Source organism: Mauremys mutica, chromosome 7, assembly GCF_020497125.1.
Source record: "Mauremys mutica isolate MM-2020 ecotype Southern chromosome 7, ASM2049712v1, whole genome shotgun sequence".
NCBI lineage: Eukaryota > Metazoa > Chordata > Testudines > Geoemydidae > Mauremys > Mauremys mutica.
In genome coordinates, this window is record NC_059078.1 from 107,651,527 (window position 1) to 107,671,938 (window position 20,412).

Below are 20,412 nucleotides of genomic sequence, written 5' to 3' on the forward strand. Positions count from 1 at the left end.
ATCAATCGCTGCATTTCTATGTATTTTGGCGGCGGGTTTGATGGGCATAAACTACTGTCTGGGTTTTTTTTTGGTTTTGTTTCCCAGATAACTGTTGACAATGTGAATGAGGAAGATATTTTTTTTAAAAACAACCTATTTTGTTCATTAAACTTTTAAACACTGTAAAGTAGCAGCCCCAGGGATCAGAAATAACCCACAATAATATGAAACCAATAAAGAATTTCTGTTCTTATTACACGTTCCTGTTGATTTTCCGACTAAGCCATCACCCTGTGTGTAACAGAAATCACTAGAACACTATACAACCCTCCGTGTGAGCAGGGAGGAGAAGCTTCATCCGAATCACTTATCACTAGAGGGGGAAACTTCTAACACATATACCAGTCACTGCAGCAACAGAGAGGGAGACTTGAAAGCTAACCTTAAAATTAGTCCCACAGGAGGGAGTCTCCTTCCAACTGCTGGAGACTTGGCAGGTCTGATGTGTCGTTTCAGGAACACACCACCGTGCCTGAGTAACCTCTCCTGAACAGAGAACTGTTACCCCGTGTGCAGGGCGGAGGGGAGGAGAGGGCCGTAGGACCCCGCGGAGACGCCGTGAGGGGAGGCAGGAGGACAATAATTTGTTCCATTGTAATGAGAACGGTAAATGTTGGCAAGGGGCAGATTTCCCAGGCCTGCCTGCTTTCACCAACGATCTTCAGTGCCTCCTGCTAGCCAACACGGACAGTGTGCTCATTTATTGCAACGGTCAACAGATAGTTCTGGCCAAAAAAAAAAAAAAGCAAAAAGCCAAACCCCAAACAACTTTTTTTTTTTTTTTTTATAAAAGCAAAGCCCAGCTCACCAGCAGCCCATGCAGGAGCAGGAGGGGTTTGGGAGTTAACTGCATGCAGGAAATCTCTCACATCCTGCGTCCCAGCTCGCTCCTCTCTGTAACTGTATATTATGGTGCTATTCTCCAGACCTAGCTGATGAAAGTTTGTCTCTTTCAGTCTGGGCTAAGATGTCAAAGCGTCTCCATGCAGAGCAGCGGCGCTTCCCTCCTCCTCACCCCCCAGCCCAGAGATTCATGCTGCTGCTGAGCCTAAGCTGGCTCTTTATAGCATCATCCAGGGCTCAAGGTAAGTTGACGATGCTTTTATACACATACACACACATTTCCAGGGCACAAGCCAGCATGTGATACGGCCAAGTTTGGACCCCTTCACCCGCGCCGACGCGGTTAGAAAGAAGCAAAGTTTCCCTTGGCATTTCCCCGCCACCCTGGGGCTTCTGCATATTTGCATTTCTCCCCCCCCCCCCCGCAAAATCCCCCTCCTCTCCTGGCTGCAACCTCCTCTTCCAGTTACCATCCCGTCCCGTCTGCTCTGCAAATCCAGCTCCTCACTGAGAGCAGCAGCCGCACCGCGTTCCCCAGCTCCTCTTTTGCTCTGGTTGTGCCGCGGTGTTTGCGTGGAAGGGGGAGTTAGCTTAGTTCACGCTGCGTCGGCTGTTCACTGCAGCCCAGAGAGCCGGGCTGGAGGACTGCTGCCTGCTTAGCTGCAGCGCCAGCTCTCCAGCCGCAAAGTACCCAAGCTTGCATGAGCCCTCACGCCTCTCATGCCCCTTCCTCCCCCAGCCTGGGGCAATGTGGCAGGCGATTCTCGTTACTGATGCAGAGGACCCCGGGACAGAGGGACACACGCCATACAAAAGTTGATCTAATCGGTTACTAAGTTCTGTCTTTGCTTTCAAGTTTTGCCTTGACAAACTCTAGCCGCACATTGCACAAATCAGACCTAGTCTCACCTATTTGGGGATGAAGGAGCGTGGGAGACCTTTTTCTAAAGTCTCTCTATTTTTTTTTTTCGGAATGAAGGATTTTGCTGTGTGTTTCAACGAGATACCAGTTACACTCGAGATTGCTTTGAAATCTCACCTCATTGAAATTGCCCTAGCAACTTGAAATGCAGACCTGCATAAATAGCTCAAGGACTAAAGAGTATTCACACCATAGCCTTTCTTTTGGGTCCTGTTCCAGCATGTAGGGAATTTTCAACTGTTTCCCCCCCCCCCCTTAAACCTGTTGCTATGGGCTGTTCACCTGGTTCCTGTTTATTTTACAATAAACACTCGCATATGTTCAGTTGAGGATTTTCAAACACTTTACTGAAAATTTAGCCTTACAACACCCCAGTGAATTTGGTAAGAATTATTTAGGGAAGGGCAAACAATTTATAATAAGTAATCTATTCAAAACACTTTGCTTCTCTGTTTATTAATTTTCTGCACATAAATTGAGAGAAATGGATTTATCATTCAAAATTACCTGTGAATTCAGCTATTAATCCTGAGTCTGTAGACTCAGTGGAGGACAGTTCCACATGAATATTTGAAAGTGGATATTTGTACTTTGCTGGTCAGTTTCCTGGGTCATGTGGTATTGTTTCTGGTATCTGAGTGGATAATTTCTGTAAGCAACCACCAACAGTAAGAATTTTGAATTGCATGTTGGTGTAGAATTTGAAATCTGAACTGTTAGTCAGATGTGAGTCATAATCCACTTTAGATGAGTATTTGGGCATTTCGGGCTTAACATCTGTTTTATTTTTCCTCCTTAGTGAAAGCTTTATTTTCTATCTAGAATATTCATGCTAAGGGAACACAGAATTTATTTAAATATTTGAATAAATATTTGCTTAAAATGTTTAACAGTATTGGCTTAGATTTGTTATGCCAGTTTCTCAGAAATATTTGGAGTCATCTTGTCCCCAGTTCACTCAGCAAGTTAGTGACAGAGTCAGGAATCAAACACAGAGGTCTGACTCTGTCCCCTGCTTTAACTAGTAGCTTACATTGTATAATTTATGAGAAAGAGAGAGAGAGTTGTTAAATTGCATAAATATATAGCACAGCAATGAAAGAAGTACCTGTTTCTACAGACCTGTTTGCATGTGTCTACTATTCCAATCTGAAATTTAGCTTTTGTTTAGTCCCTAAATTTATGCACAGCAGATTTATGCTGGGACTGTAGCTTTGTTTTTGCTAGGAAAATTAATGGTATGGTTAACCCATGCAGGGGCGGCTCTAGGAATTTCGCCGCCCCAAGCAGGGGGGCATGCCGCGGAGGGCACTCTGGTGGTCGCCGGTCCCGCGGCTCCAGTGGACCTCCTGCAGACGTGCCTGCGGAGGGTCCACTGGTCCCGCGGCTCCGGTGGACCTCCCGCAGGCATGCCTATGGATGCTCCACCGAAGCTGCGGGACCAGCGGACCCTCCGCAGGCACGCCTGTGGGAGGTCCACCGGAAACGCCTGCCACCCTCCTGGCGACAGGCAGAGCGCCTCCCGCGGCATGCCGCCCTAAGCACGTGCTTGGCGCGCTGGGGTCTGGAGCCGGCCCTGAACCCATGTTAGCTAATGTGATAAGAAAAGATACCTTTATCAACATGTAACCCCTTTGGGGTTTAGAGAGCATGGCCCCTTTAAATCTTTTTCCTAGCGGGGAGCGGGAGCGTGAGAAAAAAGGAGGGAAATGCCAGGGGGCTCTCTGGAGCTGGGGGAGAGAGAGAAGGGCTGCAGCCTGCAGGCCCTCCCAAAGGAAGCAGCAGGGAACCTGCCTGAAGCCTGGGAAGGACAGGGCGGCTGATCGGGGACACCCCAGGACAAGAGCCAGGAGGAGCCCTGTGCCAGGGAGGAATTGCCGGAGAAGGACAGGCCGGAGCTGGACCCAGTATCACGGCTGCCCAGGGCTGCATGGGGCTGTGAGTACTGGGGCTTGTGACTCTGCATTGGGAACAAGGAGGGAGGTTGTAGCTAGTTAAGTGGGGAGGTGGTCGCTCTGTGTGGCTTTGCAGAGTGCGGCAGAAGAGGGCACCGGAGGGGTTTGTTGGGAAAAGTTCACTGGCGCCGAAGATGACCAGGAGCACCCAAGCCTCACCACTGGACTGGAACTTTGCTCAGGACTCTTGAACTCTGTGTGCAGACACATTGCTCAGTGTCGGCCCTTCCAGACTGTGCTACCACTGGGTCCGTGGGGCCTTGGCTTGGATGCGGCCCTGTTTTACTGCTCCTCCTATATTTCCCCTTGTTTTCTCCTCTCATCCCTCTGTAAATAAATAGTTCCCTTTCTTATATCCATTGTACTTTTCCTGTGGGTGTGTGTGTTCACTCTGGGGGGTTTGGAACAGGTGCCCCTGGGGTGGAAGGGATTTTTTCCTGCTGCTTTCCTGCATGTGCCTTCTCTTGGCCAGAGCTGCCTGCAGAGCAGACTCCATCTTGGCCCCAAGGGCGCTAAAGTTACAAACATGTTAGTTAACATGGGTTAACCCATGTTAATTAACAAACTGTTATCATTTTCCTAGTGAAGACAGAGCCATAGTCCTACCACAAATAGAGCTTCATGATCCACTTGATTTGAGAACATGCATATTCTATGTAATTGTGCATGCGTGAACTGGGGTCATTATTTTAGTCAACTGACATCCCCAGATAGTGAGCTAGGAAGACATCAACTGGTCACAGTCAACTGGTAGCATACAAACCCATCAGATGTGAGAACTAATCCTTGTCTCTGTGTGGGCCCAGGGGACAACGCTGCATATGAGCTTGTGGAATCAAGGCATGGCTAGTGTTTCTTCAATTACTTGTGTTGCATCTGGGCTGAAAACTTGCTGTGCAGGGTTCATAATATAACCTGCTTGATTTTGGTATTTTGAAGAAAGAAAGATTTATACATCTGAGATATTAAACCATATATAATGGTTTCTGTGCTTGCATAGTAGTACTTCACATGGACAGTTTATGAGAGTTTAAGTGCCTAAATATTTATACAATGAATGTTAATGGCTCCGAGAGTTTAAGATCATGGATGAATAGTCATAAACTATAACTTCTCTTAAGGGGCTACCATCTGTCAAGAGCCGCTTATTGGATTTGACTCTTTCCTCGTGTCTTCCCATTTCCAATGCTAAACCTTCTAAGTCAATAACTATTAGTTCTTACAATTCCCAGTCTCCTGCCTTTCTTACAGTTGCCACTGAACGTGTCCTTCTCCCACTTTTCCCCCCTGATCACATCTTATCACTTATTCTCTTCTCTCTCAAATCTTTGTTGATACCTTTGGATGAAATTTACCCTTTGTGTTGGTCCTCAGCATAGGACTGGATTTCATCCTTAGTAAACCTGCAAAATTAAACACTTACTTTCTTGTCATATTGCTCCCTCTGGAGTCTTTTTGGAGTCAACAGAAAAACTCCATTTGATTGAGCCCTACTTGATTACCATGTAACCCTCAGAGCTCTTTTTAGTGTCATCTTGAAACTGTTGCTGAGGTTGAGAGGGATAAGCTTGGACTCTGTACAACCACGTGCTCATTTGACTGTTGGCCAAACTGACTTTCCTACAGATATTTTGGACACCCTGTGTAAGATCTGTAACTGGTGTACATAGGTGTGGCTCTGTTGTCTTTGATGGAACTGTGCCAGTTTACACCAGCTGAGGATATCCCCCTTCTGACCCTGCCCTGAAAATGCTCTGTTCCAGTTGATCTTGTCTATTCCCCCTGCCTGCAGGGGAGGTATCCAATTTGTTTGTTTTTGCCAAATTTCTAATCTCCCTTTTACCTTGATGGTTGTTGGAAATGTTGCTCCCTAGCTATGAGGAGCAACTTCTAAGTAATGATCTACTGCATACATTTCAGACTGCTTGTCATCCTGCTCACAGCACTGAGACTGCCCTGACAGCAGCTCTCTAATGATCTGTGAGTGACTGCAACAAATCAGGGTTATGTTTATCTGTAATTTCTGCTGAAACTGTCAGCTGGAGTTGACACACTATTGATCATGAAATTCTGTTTAAAAAGTCTGAATTCCTGTAATAGTTTATTTGGATCTTCACCAGCCTGGTTCAGATCTCACATTTCCTAATCCTGACAGTTTTATCACTAGTGGCCCTTATGCTTCTAACATTTCTCAAATTGCCAGTGCAAATTGTCCATGGAGCCTGCCAGGGTTTCCTTTTATTCAGTATTGGTATGCTTTTGGGCAGTATCATTTGTACTAAAGGGCTTCATTGTAACATGCAAATTGACAACAGTGAGATCTATTTTTCAAGCAGACTGTATGTCACTTTCAATCCTCTGCTAGTTCAGAGCCTGTAGGGCCAATGGAGCAATGTGCATATGTGTATCTCTGACAAACCCAGAGCTTGTTGTTGTTATTGCCAAGCCTTGCATCTGAGAGTCTAACTATTAGAGCCTGTGTCCCTTACAGACTGACAGGATGATTTTGTTCTTGGCTTTTCACAGCGAAAGGCGTCGTAAGCTGGAAAATACCATTCTTAGGGGTGTTTTCTGTTTAGGTCTGAAATATTCGAATGCTTACAAGGCCATGCTCCATTACGTGGGCAAGCTTTCCTTGGCGCTTTATCTCCTGCAACAACCAATTCTGCTCAGAAGGTCTGACTCTCTTCTTGGTATTCATATTGAAGGGATCTCTTGTTTGCTCTCATCCCTTTTTCTATTTCCATTTTTCTCTCATTCTGTTTTTGCCTTTTACCCGAAGCCTACCTCAAATATTGGGATTTTTTTTAAGTTTTACATTCAAACATATATAAACATGTACATTATACGTTGAGGTGTATCGTTCACGTCACATTCAATATCTCTAAAACTCATATGACAAGGGATCTTGATCACAGGAAATCTCCAATATGAAGAGAACTAAGGTCTGCATTGTGCTGGCTAGGCGGAAACTTTTATTTGGGGCACTACTGAGTCTCCAATAGCAGCACCAGAGGTGCTGGATCAAAACTGTAGCCTACTGAAGTCACTGAGAGTGTTGCCATTGACTTCAATGGATTTTGGACTAGGTACATTGTGCCACAAGCATGCAGGTAGCTTAATAGGGTGAGGGTGAGGACTAGCTCAGTGGTTTGAGTATTAGCCTACTAAAGCCAGGGTTGTGAGCTCAATCTTTGAGGGGGCCACTTAGGGATCTGCAGGCAAAATCAGTACTTGGTCCTGCTAGTGAAGGCAGTGGGCTGGACTTGATGACTTTTCAGGGTCCCTTCCAGTTCCATGAGATAGGTATATCTCCATATATTTTTTTTTATTACTGCATGTTGGTTAGTACAGCCTTGTAATGAGTTGCAACATGCACTCTTTTCTTTGTACAGCTAGCTGTAGTGGCCAAAGGAGAGCAAGAATTGTGGTTGTGACAACTGGGGAAAGGTATGCTTCTTTCTCCCCCAGAGAGAGACTGGCCACAGTCTGGCCTTAAGTGGAAACTGAGATGTACTGATGGTAATGGAAATACACTTAGTGTCATGTATAAATATGTAGCCTTCTTCAGCTATATTTATTTCCGGACAGCATCTTCAGAAACCAGTGTCACGTACTAAATGGTTTTTAGTAAAGTGTAATTCTGTCTCCCTAAAAACTGTGGGTCCTTATTGCTACATTTCCCTCTCCTTGCCCTGGCGCTAAATTAGGATTAAATATGCCTGGCATGAATTGTCCAGGTGCAGTTTATTCAGGCTTCAAACAGAGATAAGTTGCAACAATTTAAATCATGGGCCACATCTTCTTCTGGTCTGAATTAGCATAGTTCTAATGATGTAACCTGGCAGAGCACAATTTAAACTGGCTGAGGACTGGTCCCTTGTAGATATTTGAAATTTACACCAGCAGTTAAAACCCACCACAGACAAGGTCTAGGTCCAGCTGCTGAGACAGAGATGCACTTAGGTCCAGATCGTCAAAGCCATTACGTACCAAACTCCCATTTAAATCAATGGGAGTTAAGTGCCTCAATCCTTTTAGAGGATGTGGGCCTTAGTCTTTATCCCTATGAGTAGAGCCCTACCAAATTCACAGTTCATTTTGGTCAATTTCATGGTCATAGGATTTTAAAAAATTGTAAATTTCATGATTTCAGCTATTTAAATCTGAAATGTCATGGTGTTATAATTGTAGGAATCCGGACCTAAAAACGAGTTGTGGAGGGGTCACAGGGTTATTGTAGGAGGGGGGTTGTGGTACTGCTACCCGTACTTCTGCACTGCTGCTTTCAGCGGCGCTGCCTTCAGAGCTGGACAGCTGGAGAGCGGTGGCTGCTGGCCGGGAGCTGAGCTCTAAAGGCAGAGCCACCGCCAGCAGCAGCGCAGAAGTAAGAATGGAATGGTATAGTAGTGACACCTTTACTTCTGCGCTGCTGCCTGCGGAGCTGGGCCCTCAATGAACAGCTGCCACTCTCCAGCCGTCCAGCTCTGAAGGCAGCAGTGCAGAAGTAAGGGTGGCATGGTATGGTATTGCTACTCTTACTTCTGTGCAGCTGCTGGCAGGGCTCTGACTTCAGAGCTGGGAGCTTGGTGAACAGCCGCCTCTCTCTGGCCACCCAGCTCTGAAGGCAGTGCAGAAGTAAGGGTAGCAATACCATGACCTCCTCCTAAAATAACCTTGTAACCCCCCCTGCAACTCCCTTTTGGGTTAGGACTCCCAATTTGAGAAACGCTGGTCTCCCCAATGAAACCTATATAGTATAGGGTAAAAGCACATAAAAAACCAGATTTCACAATCTGTGATGCGTTTTTTCATGGCTGTGAATTTGGTAAGGCCCTGCTTGTGCGATTTTTATCTAGTATGAAGAATTGGGCTGTGTGACAGGCTGGTACTCTAGGACTATTCATTGGAAGCGACAAGTGAAGCATCTTTTTGTTGGTGGGGAAAGGCCATATAATTCTACTCTGAGTGCTAAAATTATTGTCCAGGTGGAAAGTGTTAATTGATGGAATCCTGTCTGTGTGGCTAACAACAAGTTTCTCCTCTATTAGTCACAGGGTAAAAATTGAAGTTTGGGCTTTCTTCTCTCTTGAGCTCCTGTTTAATTATAGGGTTCAATTTTAATGTTTTTACTCAATCTTATGAGATCATTTTGACCTAGTAACTAAAGTCATCAGTCAGATGGAGGTTAAGGTTTCTTCACTAGAGTCTTTACCTTCAGTTATCTTCCCATTGACTAGAGGTAGTTAACATCTGTAAAGGCTAGTCTGCCATTCCAGAAAACAAATGCTTTTAGTTTACTCTAGATTGATCCCAGGATAAACCACAACCATTTGGGCAGTATCCAGACTAGCCTATGCAAAGATGCTAACTCTTAGTGAAGTAACTTGAGGTAAAAACTTGGGTACAGATAACTCAACTTTTACATTACTTTACAGAGTTTTAATTTTTAGTAGCAGTTTCTTCCTTCTTTCTTTTTGTTAAATAAATGTAAGAAATAATTACACTCGCCTGACAAAATGGTTGGCCCCTACACAATCATTTGCAGGTACTTTCAGGATCAGGGTCCTAAGGAGGTTGGAAAAGAGAGGACTGTTGTCAGAACTAATTATCTAATGTTTGCACATCACTTTGAAAACACACTGCTATCTAATGTGAAGTATGTGTCAATGGTTCAGTGAGTGACTTAACAACTTCAGAATCCAGTCTGTAAAAATTATGTCCACTATTTCACTTAACATCTTTAAGCAACCTTGACCAATTTTCCAAGTAATTCCAAACCCAAGAAATGCATAAAAATGACTTAATTTAAGTGCCCTCCCTGTGGTTTGGAACTTGAATAAATATGAGAGAGCTGTGGGTTGATTTTGTTTGTTTGCCCATCCAGAAGTTCAACATGACGAATCCATAGATTGGATAAATGCATTCTTTCTTGTACCAAATATATGATCTAATATGGCAACAATGGAACATTTCATGGCCTGTTAACCATGCGGGCTATTATACAATGAGGCATAAAAAAGCTGGATGCAGAACTTGGCAAAAAAAAGGGTCATCAGCTAGTTTATTCCACAAGATATTTGTTAACAGTTAACATTTGTCGTCATTAAAAGTATGTTCTAGTTATATGTACACATTAAGAGAAAAAGCCTTTTTTGACAAGATGGTAGCAGTTTGCTATTTTCTGTGTGTTTTTTAAATTTCTTGTTACTCTATAGCAGCAGTCCCCAACCTTTTTGGCACCAGGGACCGGTTTCGTAGAAAAAAAAATTTCCGCGGACCTGTGGGATGGTTTTGGGACGATTCAAGCGCATTACATTTATTTTTGTACTTTTATTTCTATTATTATTGTAATATATAATGAAATTATTATACAACTGACCATAATGCAGAATTAGTGGGAGCCCTGAGCTTGTTTTCCTGCAACTAGACGGTCCCATCTGGGGGTGATGGGAGGCAGTGACACCCGAAGTGTGTTGCTTATGTCCAGTCTACTCCATAATCTCATTTTGGTTGCTGTCACTGCAGAAAACCCTGCTTCACAAAGATAGGATGTTGAAAATGTTTATCAGGGGACAGGTAGGGGGTGGGGTCCTCGGGGAAAGCTGGGGGGATCTCAGGAGGGGGCAGTTGAGGACAAGGAGAAGGGAGGCTTAGATAGGGGCTGGGGTCCCAAGGGGCAGTTGGAGCAGGGGTCTTGGGACAGAGCAATTGGGGGACAAGGAGCAGCGGCATTTAGATAGGGGGTGGGATCCTGGGGGGCAGTTAGGGGCAGGAGTCCCAGGAGAGGGGTATCAGGGGACAAGGACCAGAGGTGTTAGATAGGGGGTGGGGGTCCTGGGGGGCAGTTGGGGCAGAGGTCTGGGGAGGGGGCAAACAGTGGCTGCGGGCCGGGATTCAAACGGCTCTGGGCTACCCGCAGCCCTGGGGAGCTCTGAGCCCTTTAAATCCCAGCTGCGGATGGGAATCTCTGCGGGCAACCCAGAGCCCTCTGACTCCCGGCTGCAGCTGAGATTTAAAGGGCTCTGGGCTCCCCGCCGTTGCGGGCAACCCAGAGCCTTTTGATTCCTGGCCGCGGCTGGGATTTAAAGGGCTCTGGGCTCCCCGCCGCTGCGGGCAGCCCAGAGCCCATTGAATCCCGGCCCAGGCTGGGATTTAAAGAGCTCTGGGCTCCCCGCGGCTGCGGGCAGCCCAGAGCCTTTTGATTCCCGGCCGCGGCTGGGATTTAAAGGGCTCTACCCTCCCCATGGTTGCCTGCAGCCCAGAGCTCTTTGCTTCCTGGCCGCGGCCGGGATTCAAAGGGCTCTGGGCTGCCCGCAAGAGCTCCGTGTGCTCTCGGTTCGTGGCCCGGTTCCTAACAGACCAGGGACCGGTACCGGTCCGCGGCCCGGGGGTTGGGGACCCCTGCTCTATAGAGAACAACTGATCGAGTGCAAAAAAAAAAAAAAAAAAAAAAAAAAGCTCATGTGGCAGCCTATCCATGAAAGATTAAAGTATCAACTTCCCTGGGCCCAAATGTTGATGTGACTTTTTCTTTTTAATACAATCACGAAAAATCCTCCAGCTCCCTGGTGTTAACACCACATGAAAACAAGTGACATGAACATACACACATAAATAGACATGGGACTCGGCATCATCAGTAATCACAGAAGTGTGCTCCTGGGCATCCACTAATTTCTTAATGTGCCTAACTCTGAGGTACTTCTGCTAGTTCATTAAAAAATGAGTATTGTGGCGAGTATTATTTAATCCACGTTATCTGAGTCTAAGTTCTGTCACTGGTTTCACCCATTAAAACTGCTAACATTGCACACCTGTAGCTGAGAGCAGAATTTAACCTCAGATATAGTCTATTGAGAAGTATTGAGCCATATCATTTGTAACTGGTGCTTCTCTATGAACTGGAGGTCATAAATATGACTTTCAAATGAATCTTTCTTTTCTTGTATTTTTGCCAGGGCACCTAGAGGACACGATGGACATTTTTCTTGGCTGGAACGTTTGTTTTCATTGAAAGAATGTATAAATAAAATAGGAAAGGATTGAGTGGAGATCAGTGTCCTTTGAGTCCCGCTAAAGGGAGAGCCCCAAGGTGAATGCATGCATTTTAGGTGTGCTAATAGAACCATTGCTGGAAGTTTCAGGTTACAGAAGAAAGGATTTTGTATATTAATGGGCCAGATCCCCAGCTGGTGTAGATTTGCATTGCTCCATTGATTTGGCCAACCCTATGTAAATCCATTTATAAGAGACCAGGTGTCAAAGAATCCTTTATGCGAGAAATGTTACTGTTATTTTTGACTAATATATATCTAAATTTAACTAAAAGACTTAACTGGTAGCTTTGTTAGTACCGGTGAAATCAATTTTCTTTTTCTATCATGTAGCACTAGTAGCAGATATAGGCATAAAAACAAAGGTGCATGATGGACATAACTACCCATCTTAGAATCCCATTCATCAGACTTGGGTAAATGCCACAAAATGCTTTTTAACATTTACCTGAATTAAAGCTGTAATGTGTTTCAGCCACATTCTCTCCTCCTTTCTATGTGCTTTCTGGGAACATTGGAACAAATGACTTTCATGCACACAAATATATGTGAAAAGCACATTTGAAGCTCACACTCGAGGTATTCCTTACTGCTAGTGGTATACGGGATAGAATACTGCCTGACACAGCGGAGGTGGGGGTTCCCACCTCCCTCACCAGAGCCCTGACTCAGAGGCTATTGAATAATCCAGAAAACGATCTCACTGCACCTTCTACAACTAGGATTGAGAGAAAATGTAAATTTGAGCTCTGTACCCAGCCAATAACTCTTAGAGCAGTTTCTTTTTGAGGGTCCAAAAAGGAAAAGTTTTCATGTTTTCCTTCTGCGTGGATCTCAGAACCTGCAGGGTGTGGGGGGGAAATGCTGCCACTAATTTCAGTGGAGTTACTTCAGATTTCTGTTTGGATAATGGCAGCAGAATGAGACTTGTGGTTTAATATAATAAGCTTTATGGTTATTGTGGCTGGGCAAATAATTTGCTGCTAATATTTACTTGACACACTTCACCGCTTTTTTTGCTCATAGAAGGTCTCTGATTTATTTGATGTTGGATTATTTTTTCTAATTCTGTGAATCACAAAAAAAATCTCTATCTATTTGATGCTTGCTATTTGATGTTGGAGCTGTATGGATTACTTCTGATTAACTGATCACAAAAGATACTTGGTATTTCTCTTCCCTGTAAGTGTTCCTCCTGTTGGACATTATCAAACCCCCTTTGAGGTCAACGAGCTGCTTTCCATTGATTTGCTTGTGAGCTGGATGGCGCCTGCAATCAGAAGGAAGGCTTGGCGAAGTCCCTAGGCTTTGATTCTCTTACGGAGAGGGAGCATTTGAGGTAGAAGAAACAGATATGCCAGAATAGGGCATGGGTGGGGGTGAGTGAGGTGGGATTGTTCACCACCCTGCAGAGTTCAGGGGGAAAAGACAACACAGTTTTAGGCTGTAGGATCTTTCAGTGGCTCCCCATGACAGTGAGGATTGGAATCATGTTGCCAGGGAGTGGGGCTGCCGGAGACCCAGTGCTAGAGTGGGGACACAGCACCCCCCACAATTGGCCTTGGCCTCCTACGGGCCTGATTTAGGTGACAATCCCGTGGCCTGTTTCATGAGGGTGGCCTAACTCTTCACTCCCCCATCTGGCAAAGCAGTTGGGGAAGAGGGTGGTATCCTTCATGGAAAATCTCACTGAGATTTCCTCCCCTTTAGTATTTTCCTGCTCGTTTTTTCATGGGATGGGACATCTGGGACCATTATTGTAGTCCACGTTGTATGCATCAAGCACTCCTGCCCCATGTCAAATCCTGTCTTCAACTTACTTTTTTTCTAAGCTGCCATATGCTGCTTTCTTTGCAAGCCTTCTTGGTTTAAATTCATCTGAGACAGACTGAACTCCAGGAGGCTGGGCTCTTAACTTCTTCCATGTCATGGGAAGCACTGTGCACACGTGGAACACTTTATAAGCAATATAGCTTGGTTTACTGAAACATATTCTATTTCAAACTTTTTATAGTCTTTCCCTCTCACTGAATTTTGAAATGCTCAATCCAAAAAGAACCAGAATTCTGTTCTTTCACTGACCTTGATTCAGAATTCCTTTGTCAATCACAAACAAACTGCAAACAGGAATGGGCAACAGTTTCCCCACCAGAATATATTTATATTGTATGGAATACACATATTTTATTTATATATATATATATATATATATAAAATGGATGTATTCCATACAAGGAAAGTAAGCATAGATCCTGCTTGTTAAAATGCACCATAACACTTCCGGCCCCAAACAAATCAATGGCAAAATTTTATTTTCAAAACTCCACTTGTCACAGTTCATTGTGGTGAACAGGCAGGATATTGAAATATACAAGATTCCTGTCTGAGTGCATTAGAGTAGGATTCTTGTGCATTTCAGTATCCATTCTGCATACAAATCATGCTCACGTTGCTTTTGTTTTAATCACCCCAAACACTCATGTTTGCCTTATTTATTTGCACTAATTGTATAAGGTGAACAGGATTTGGTCTGAAAACAAGGCAGAGTCAGTGCCATGTGCATGTATAAAACTGAAACTTAAGAGTTAAGAATTGTCCTGGCTTTACTATGGAGCCACCTAGCAGAGAACCTAAATTTGAATTTTAGCCATGTTACAGCACAGTGTTTGAGGAACAAATAGACTTTCCAGAATCTGGACACTAGGATGAACAAAAGTTATTGTTAAGGTTGTTAAAAAAAGTAATTGAGCAGATAAAAAAATTAATGAATCAGGCAGTTGAAAAAATGAATCGGCTGATTAATCGCACTGTGAAACAATAATAGAATACCATTTATTTAAATATTTTTGGATGTTTTCTATATTTTCAAATATATTGATTTCAGTTATATCACAGACTACAAAATATACAGTGCTCACTTTATATTTATTTGTGATTACAAATATTTGCACTCTAAAAAAACCCAAAAAAGTAGTATTTTTCAGTTCACCTCATACAAGTACTGTAGTGCACTCTCTTTATCATGAAAGTGCAACTTAAAAATGTAGATTTTTTTTGTTACATAATTACACTCAAAAGCAAAACAATAAAAAACTTTAGAGTCTACAAGTCTACTCAGTCCTACTTCTTGTTCAGCCAATCGCTAAGACAAACAGGTTTGTTTACATATACGGGAAATAATGTTGCCCGCTTCTTGTTTACAAGGTCACCCGAAAGTGAGAACAGGCATTCTCATGGCACTGTTGTAGCTGGAGTCGCAAGATATTTACGTGCCAGATGCACTAAAAATTCATAAGTCCCTTCATGCTTCAACCACCATTCCAGAGGACTTGTATCCATGCTGATGCTCTATAACAATTCAAAGCAGTATGGACCGATGCATGTTCATTTTCATCATCCTGATTCAGATGCTACCAGCAGACGTTTGATTTTCCTTTTTGGTGGTTCGAGTTCTGTAGTTTCCTCATCGGAGTGCTGCTTTTTTAAGACTTCTGAAAGCAGGCTCCGCACCTTGTCCCTCTCGGATTTTTGAAGGCATTTCAGATTCTTAAACCTTGGGTCAAGTGCTGTAGCTCTATTTAGAAATCTCACATTGGTACCTTCTTTGCGTTTTGTCATATCTGCAGTGAAAGTGTTCTTAAAATGAACAGCATGCTGGGTCATCATCCGAGACTGCTATAACATGAAATACATGGCAAAATGCGGGTAAAACACAGAGCAGGAGACATACAGTTCTCCCCCTAGGAGTTCAGTCACAAATTTAATTAATGCATTATTTTTTTTAACGCGCATCACCAGCATGGAAGCATGTCCTCTGGAATGGTGGCCGAAGCATGAAGGGACATATGAAGGGATTGTACTGCAGTACGTGTGAGGTGAATTGAAAAATACTATTTCTTTTATCATTTTTACAGTAAAAATATCTGTAATAAAAATAATAAAAGGTGAACATTGTACACTTTGTATTCTTTGTTGTAATTGAAATCAATCTATTTGAAAATGTAGAAAAACTTCCAAAAATATTTAATATCAATTGGTATTCTGTTGTTTAACAGTGTGATTAAAACTGCGGTTAATTGCGATTATTTCTTTTGAGTTTATCACGTGAATTAACTGCGATTAATCGACAGCCCTAATTTTTTGGCATGTGTTAACTTAGAAAAAGTCTCATGCAGTCTAGTGCAATAGAGATCATTTTGTAGTTTAATAATGACATGATACGAGAACTGAAAAGTTATATAGCTATTACACCAATATATAAACCATGTGTGTTAGAAAGACAAGTTCAGTTTTGAAATATTTGACTTAACTATGCTTTTCACTTTCAATCTGTGCCAAACATGTGCTTGAATGACTGATGGAGTCATATGGTTCCCTGAATAAAGCACTTTATTGTGCACAGTCTTAGAGCCTTCCAACTGTTGTATTACAGAAGCTGGGAGATTAAGATGATTCAATGTCTTAGGGGGCATGTTCCACAATGAACATTTTATTTTTGTGTGAGGCTATCCGCCCCCCCTTTGAAACTGTCACTGGTTTGTTCAGCTGGCCAGTCAGTGACACTGACCACATTAACCTTCAGCTTAGAAGAATAGAACATACTTTTAAGCTTTCATTCCCATGTTCATGTAAATTTTTTGAACACATGATATTTTCCACAAAATGTATGGGACTGTTTTGGGGGGCTGTTCTCTTTTGCAGACTGTTTCATTAGCAAAGGTTAAATTTAGGAAGAGCAAGTGGTGACAGGAAATAGTTCTTAGAATTGGAAAACTGAAATATTGAAGGGTATGTTTTAATGCTGCTTCGTTAAAGGGATCAGTGAGACTTAAACTCATATTTCTCATCTGAGCAGTCAAATCTCATGAAGCCGAGCAGTGTGAAAGATCAAGTGGACATGCTACAAAACCATACGCAGATTAGTTCAAAGTTGGCAGACCTGTCAATTTAGAGAGAGGATCTTTTTTGATTAGAAGCAGAAGGAACAGAAAATTAAATTCAGAAGTGCATGGAGCACATCTCTCTGCTGCTTGTCCTCAGGCTCATCAAAGGCCTTTGACTTTTTTTTTTCTTTTTCTTCAAAATTTTATACAAAAGTAGTTATTTTGCAGGGGGAAGGAAATAATTGTTTGTTTGACGATTTACAGAATTGTTTCTCAGAAGGCATTGGTGCTTAAATGTCTTGAGGAAGGGGTGAGAGAATTTTACAAGTCAATACACTTCTGTGTGTAGTAGATGAGGTTATTTTTAATGTGGCCGAGTACTGTTAGTAGGGTAATGGGAAGTACCTCAGCAGACTGGTAGGTCTCTATTGTTTGAGCCAGGTAAACAGTGTGTGTTTGGACTGATGGTTAGAACAAAATACTAGATGAGTTGTAATCCAAGTCAAACTACAGATCATTTGACTCTTTCTTATGCCTCTGAAACTGGCTAAGACAAATATGCACAAGAATTCTTACAATATACAGTACAACAAAATAGTGTCCAGTGGATCTTATCTCTCAGAGAATGAGTACCACCTTTGAAGCTGATCTGTGAAATACTCTTCATATCTGTTATAGTGACCTTTTGGTTCTTATTTCAAGACACAGTGAAATCTTTATGTATATCCACTTAAATGCGCTGTATGACTTAGGGATATTTTACAAATGGCACAACATTTTACTAAGCATAATGCTAACAGTAATGTAGTGATTACAAATCCTGGTGCAGAGTCCTTTCTTATATACTATGGACTTTGTTCTACCTTAATATCAGGAAAGCATAATTCCCTCATAAAATCTACACAGCCAATATGAAAAGGCTGAGTCATCTTCTCAAGCACAAAAAACATAAGGGCCTTATTCTGATCTCACCAGAGTAAAGTTAGTGAAATTATAACCAGTGCAAGTGAGATCAGAATCAGGCCCTTAATTATCAAATAATGACTCTACTCTGAAAGGTGACTATAAAAATGGCTCGTCTTTACTCATCAGAACTTCTTCCCTTGTGTATTCAGGATCATATCTGCTCACTTCTGTGATTAAAATAACATTTTACTAGTTTTTACACTTGTCAGTCCTGGAGAGCCAATAGGATAGGGAACATAACTGGAGACCAAGCCATACATGTAGAGTAGGCTGGGCTGAGTTGTGAGGGGCGATGAAAGTGAGGGCAAGAAATTTTAAATTTCTTCTGATGGTCAAGGGGAATCCAGTGAAGCAATTTAAACTGTGGGAGGGGTAACAAGGTGGCATTGATAGACAAGGAAATGGTTTTGTCCGTGACATTTTGGAGGACTGGAGGAGAGTGAACTTGGTATCTGGGAGGTACGAGAGAAAGAGGTTGCAGTAGTCAAGTGAGAGATGACATGGGGGTTGGATGAGTGTTTTACCTTTGAGAGTGGAAAGGAATATTGTGGGAAAAGTAGCAACAATATTCATGAATGTGTGAGAAGAGGGAGAGGTCAAAGATGATGCTGTGATTGTGAGCCTAAGAGACAAGGAGGATGGTGGTAATGGATTGGGAATAAAAGTAAGTTCCATTTTGGTCATATTGAGCATGAGCTGACAGTGGCTGTCCAAGGTAATACCTGTTAGAGAGATGTGGATCTGAGTGCAGAAGAACAGGCCAGGCTCAGTGAGGTAGACTTATCTCTATACTGACAACTCACTATAGTAGAAACCATGGGAGCAGGTGAAGTCTCCAAGGAATAAGATGTAGAGTGGGGAAAAGGAAGAAGCAGGGAGAGAACCCCTGTATGACTTTTATGGAGAAAGGAGAGGGAAGAGGAGGAAAAGCTACCAAAGGAAGCAGTAAAAGAGGTAGGAGAAGTAGAGAGAGAGAAAACAATGAGGGGACTGGATTACAGAAGCAAAAGGAAAACTAGGTGTTCCAAAAGCATATGTGATCAACAGCACTTCAGTAGAATATGAAAGAAGTAGAGAACTTGAGACTTATTAACCACTTGTAGAAAGTACTTTATCTCTTGGTCTTTATGTAACTGAAAAAAGAATAAAGGGGCACTGCATCAGATTGTGGGTAGCATATGGATCATAAGAGTTACCTTCAGTGCATGCTGAAAATAGAAAATAAAGTTAGATATTACTGTGAAACTTTTCTACGTGAACAATGTAAGACATAATCCTCAGTGAAGCAGAAGTAAAGAGAATTCTACTAAAAAGGAAAATAGGTGGGTAATTATAACAAAAGAAAACTAGATCTAATGAAGGCTTAGGGAGATACAAAGGGTCTGATCTCTCCTTTCATGCAATTTTACCCCAGTCTAAGCTTGGTGACTTATCATTTTATTGTTTTGTGTTACTGTGACATCTACAGACCCTCAATAAAGATCAGAGCCTTGCGGTGCTAGGTATTGCACAAACACAATGATAGTCCGGGCCCTAGAGAATTTACAATCTAAATAGACAAAGCAGCCAAAGAGTGGAAGAAAAGAATGAGTATGGGAAACTGAGACACAGAATGATGCAATGACTTGATCAAAGTCACGCAGGCAGTCTGTGGTAGGGCTAGGAATGAAAATAGGTCTCATAGACCTTAAGGCCAGAAGGGACCATCGTGATCATCTAGTCTGACCTCCTGCACATTGCAGGCCACAGAACTTCACCCACCCACTTCTGTAATAGACCCCTAACCTCTGGCTGAATTACAGAAGTCCTCAAATCACGATTTAAAGACTTCAAGTTACAGAGAATTCACCATTTATACCAGTTTAAACCTGCAAGTAACCCATGCCCCATCCTGCAGAGAAAGGTGAACCCCCCCCAAGGGTCTCTGCCAATCTGATCCCAAATATGATGATCAGTTAAACCCTGAGCATGTGGGCAAGACCCATCATCAGATACCTGGGAAAGAATTCTCTATAGTAACTCTGAGCCCTCCCATCTAGTGTCCCATCGTTGGCCATTGTGGATATTTGCTGCTAGCAGTCGCAGATCGGCTACCTGCCATTGTAGGCGGTCTCGTCATACCATCCCCTCCATAAATTTATTCAGCTTAATCTTGAAGCCAGTTAGTTTTTTTTCCCCCCACTGCTCCCCTTGGAAGGCTGTTCCAGAACTTCACTCCTCTGATGGTTAGAAACCTTCATCTAATTTTAAGCCTAAACTTGTTGATGGACAGTTTATATTCATTTGTTCTTGTCCACATTGGTGCTTAACTTAAATCATTCCTCTTCTTCCCTGGTATTTATTCCTTTGATGTATTTATAGAGAGCAATCGTATCTCCCCTCAGCCTCCTTTTGGTAGGCTAAACAAGCCAAGCTCTTGGAGTCTTCTCTCATAAGGTAGATTTTCCATTCCTTGGATCATTCTAGTAGCCCTTCTCTGCACCTGTTCCAGTTTGAATTAATCTTTCTTAAACATGGGAGATCAGAATTGCTCACAGTATTTCAGATGAGGTCTCACCAGTGCCTTGTATAATGGTATTAATACTTCCCTCTCTTTACTGGAAATACCTTGCCTGATGCATCCTAGCACTGCATTAGCTTTTTCACAGCTGCATCACATTGGTGGTTCATAAGCATCCTGTGATTAACCCATATACCCAGGTCTTTCTCCTCCTCTGTCACATAAGTCTCCAGTTTACACCAAA

The 20,412-nt window shown here is 42.8% G+C and overlaps 1 protein-coding gene across 1 annotated transcript in view; it reads left to right on the forward strand.

Moving 5' to 3' along the window:
- The first annotated feature begins 872 nt into the window (after positions 1-872).
- The window catches only part of ADAM12 (ADAM metallopeptidase domain 12), a 315,046-nt gene continuing 295,506 nt past the window's right edge, over positions 873-20,412 (forward strand). Inside the window, exon 1 of the mRNA XM_045023718.1 lies at positions 873-1,127. Coding sequence (XP_044879653.1) covers positions 1,010-1,127 — 118 coding nt within the window. The 5' untranslated portion in view covers positions 873-1,009. The remainder of the gene's footprint in view (positions 1,128-20,412) is intronic.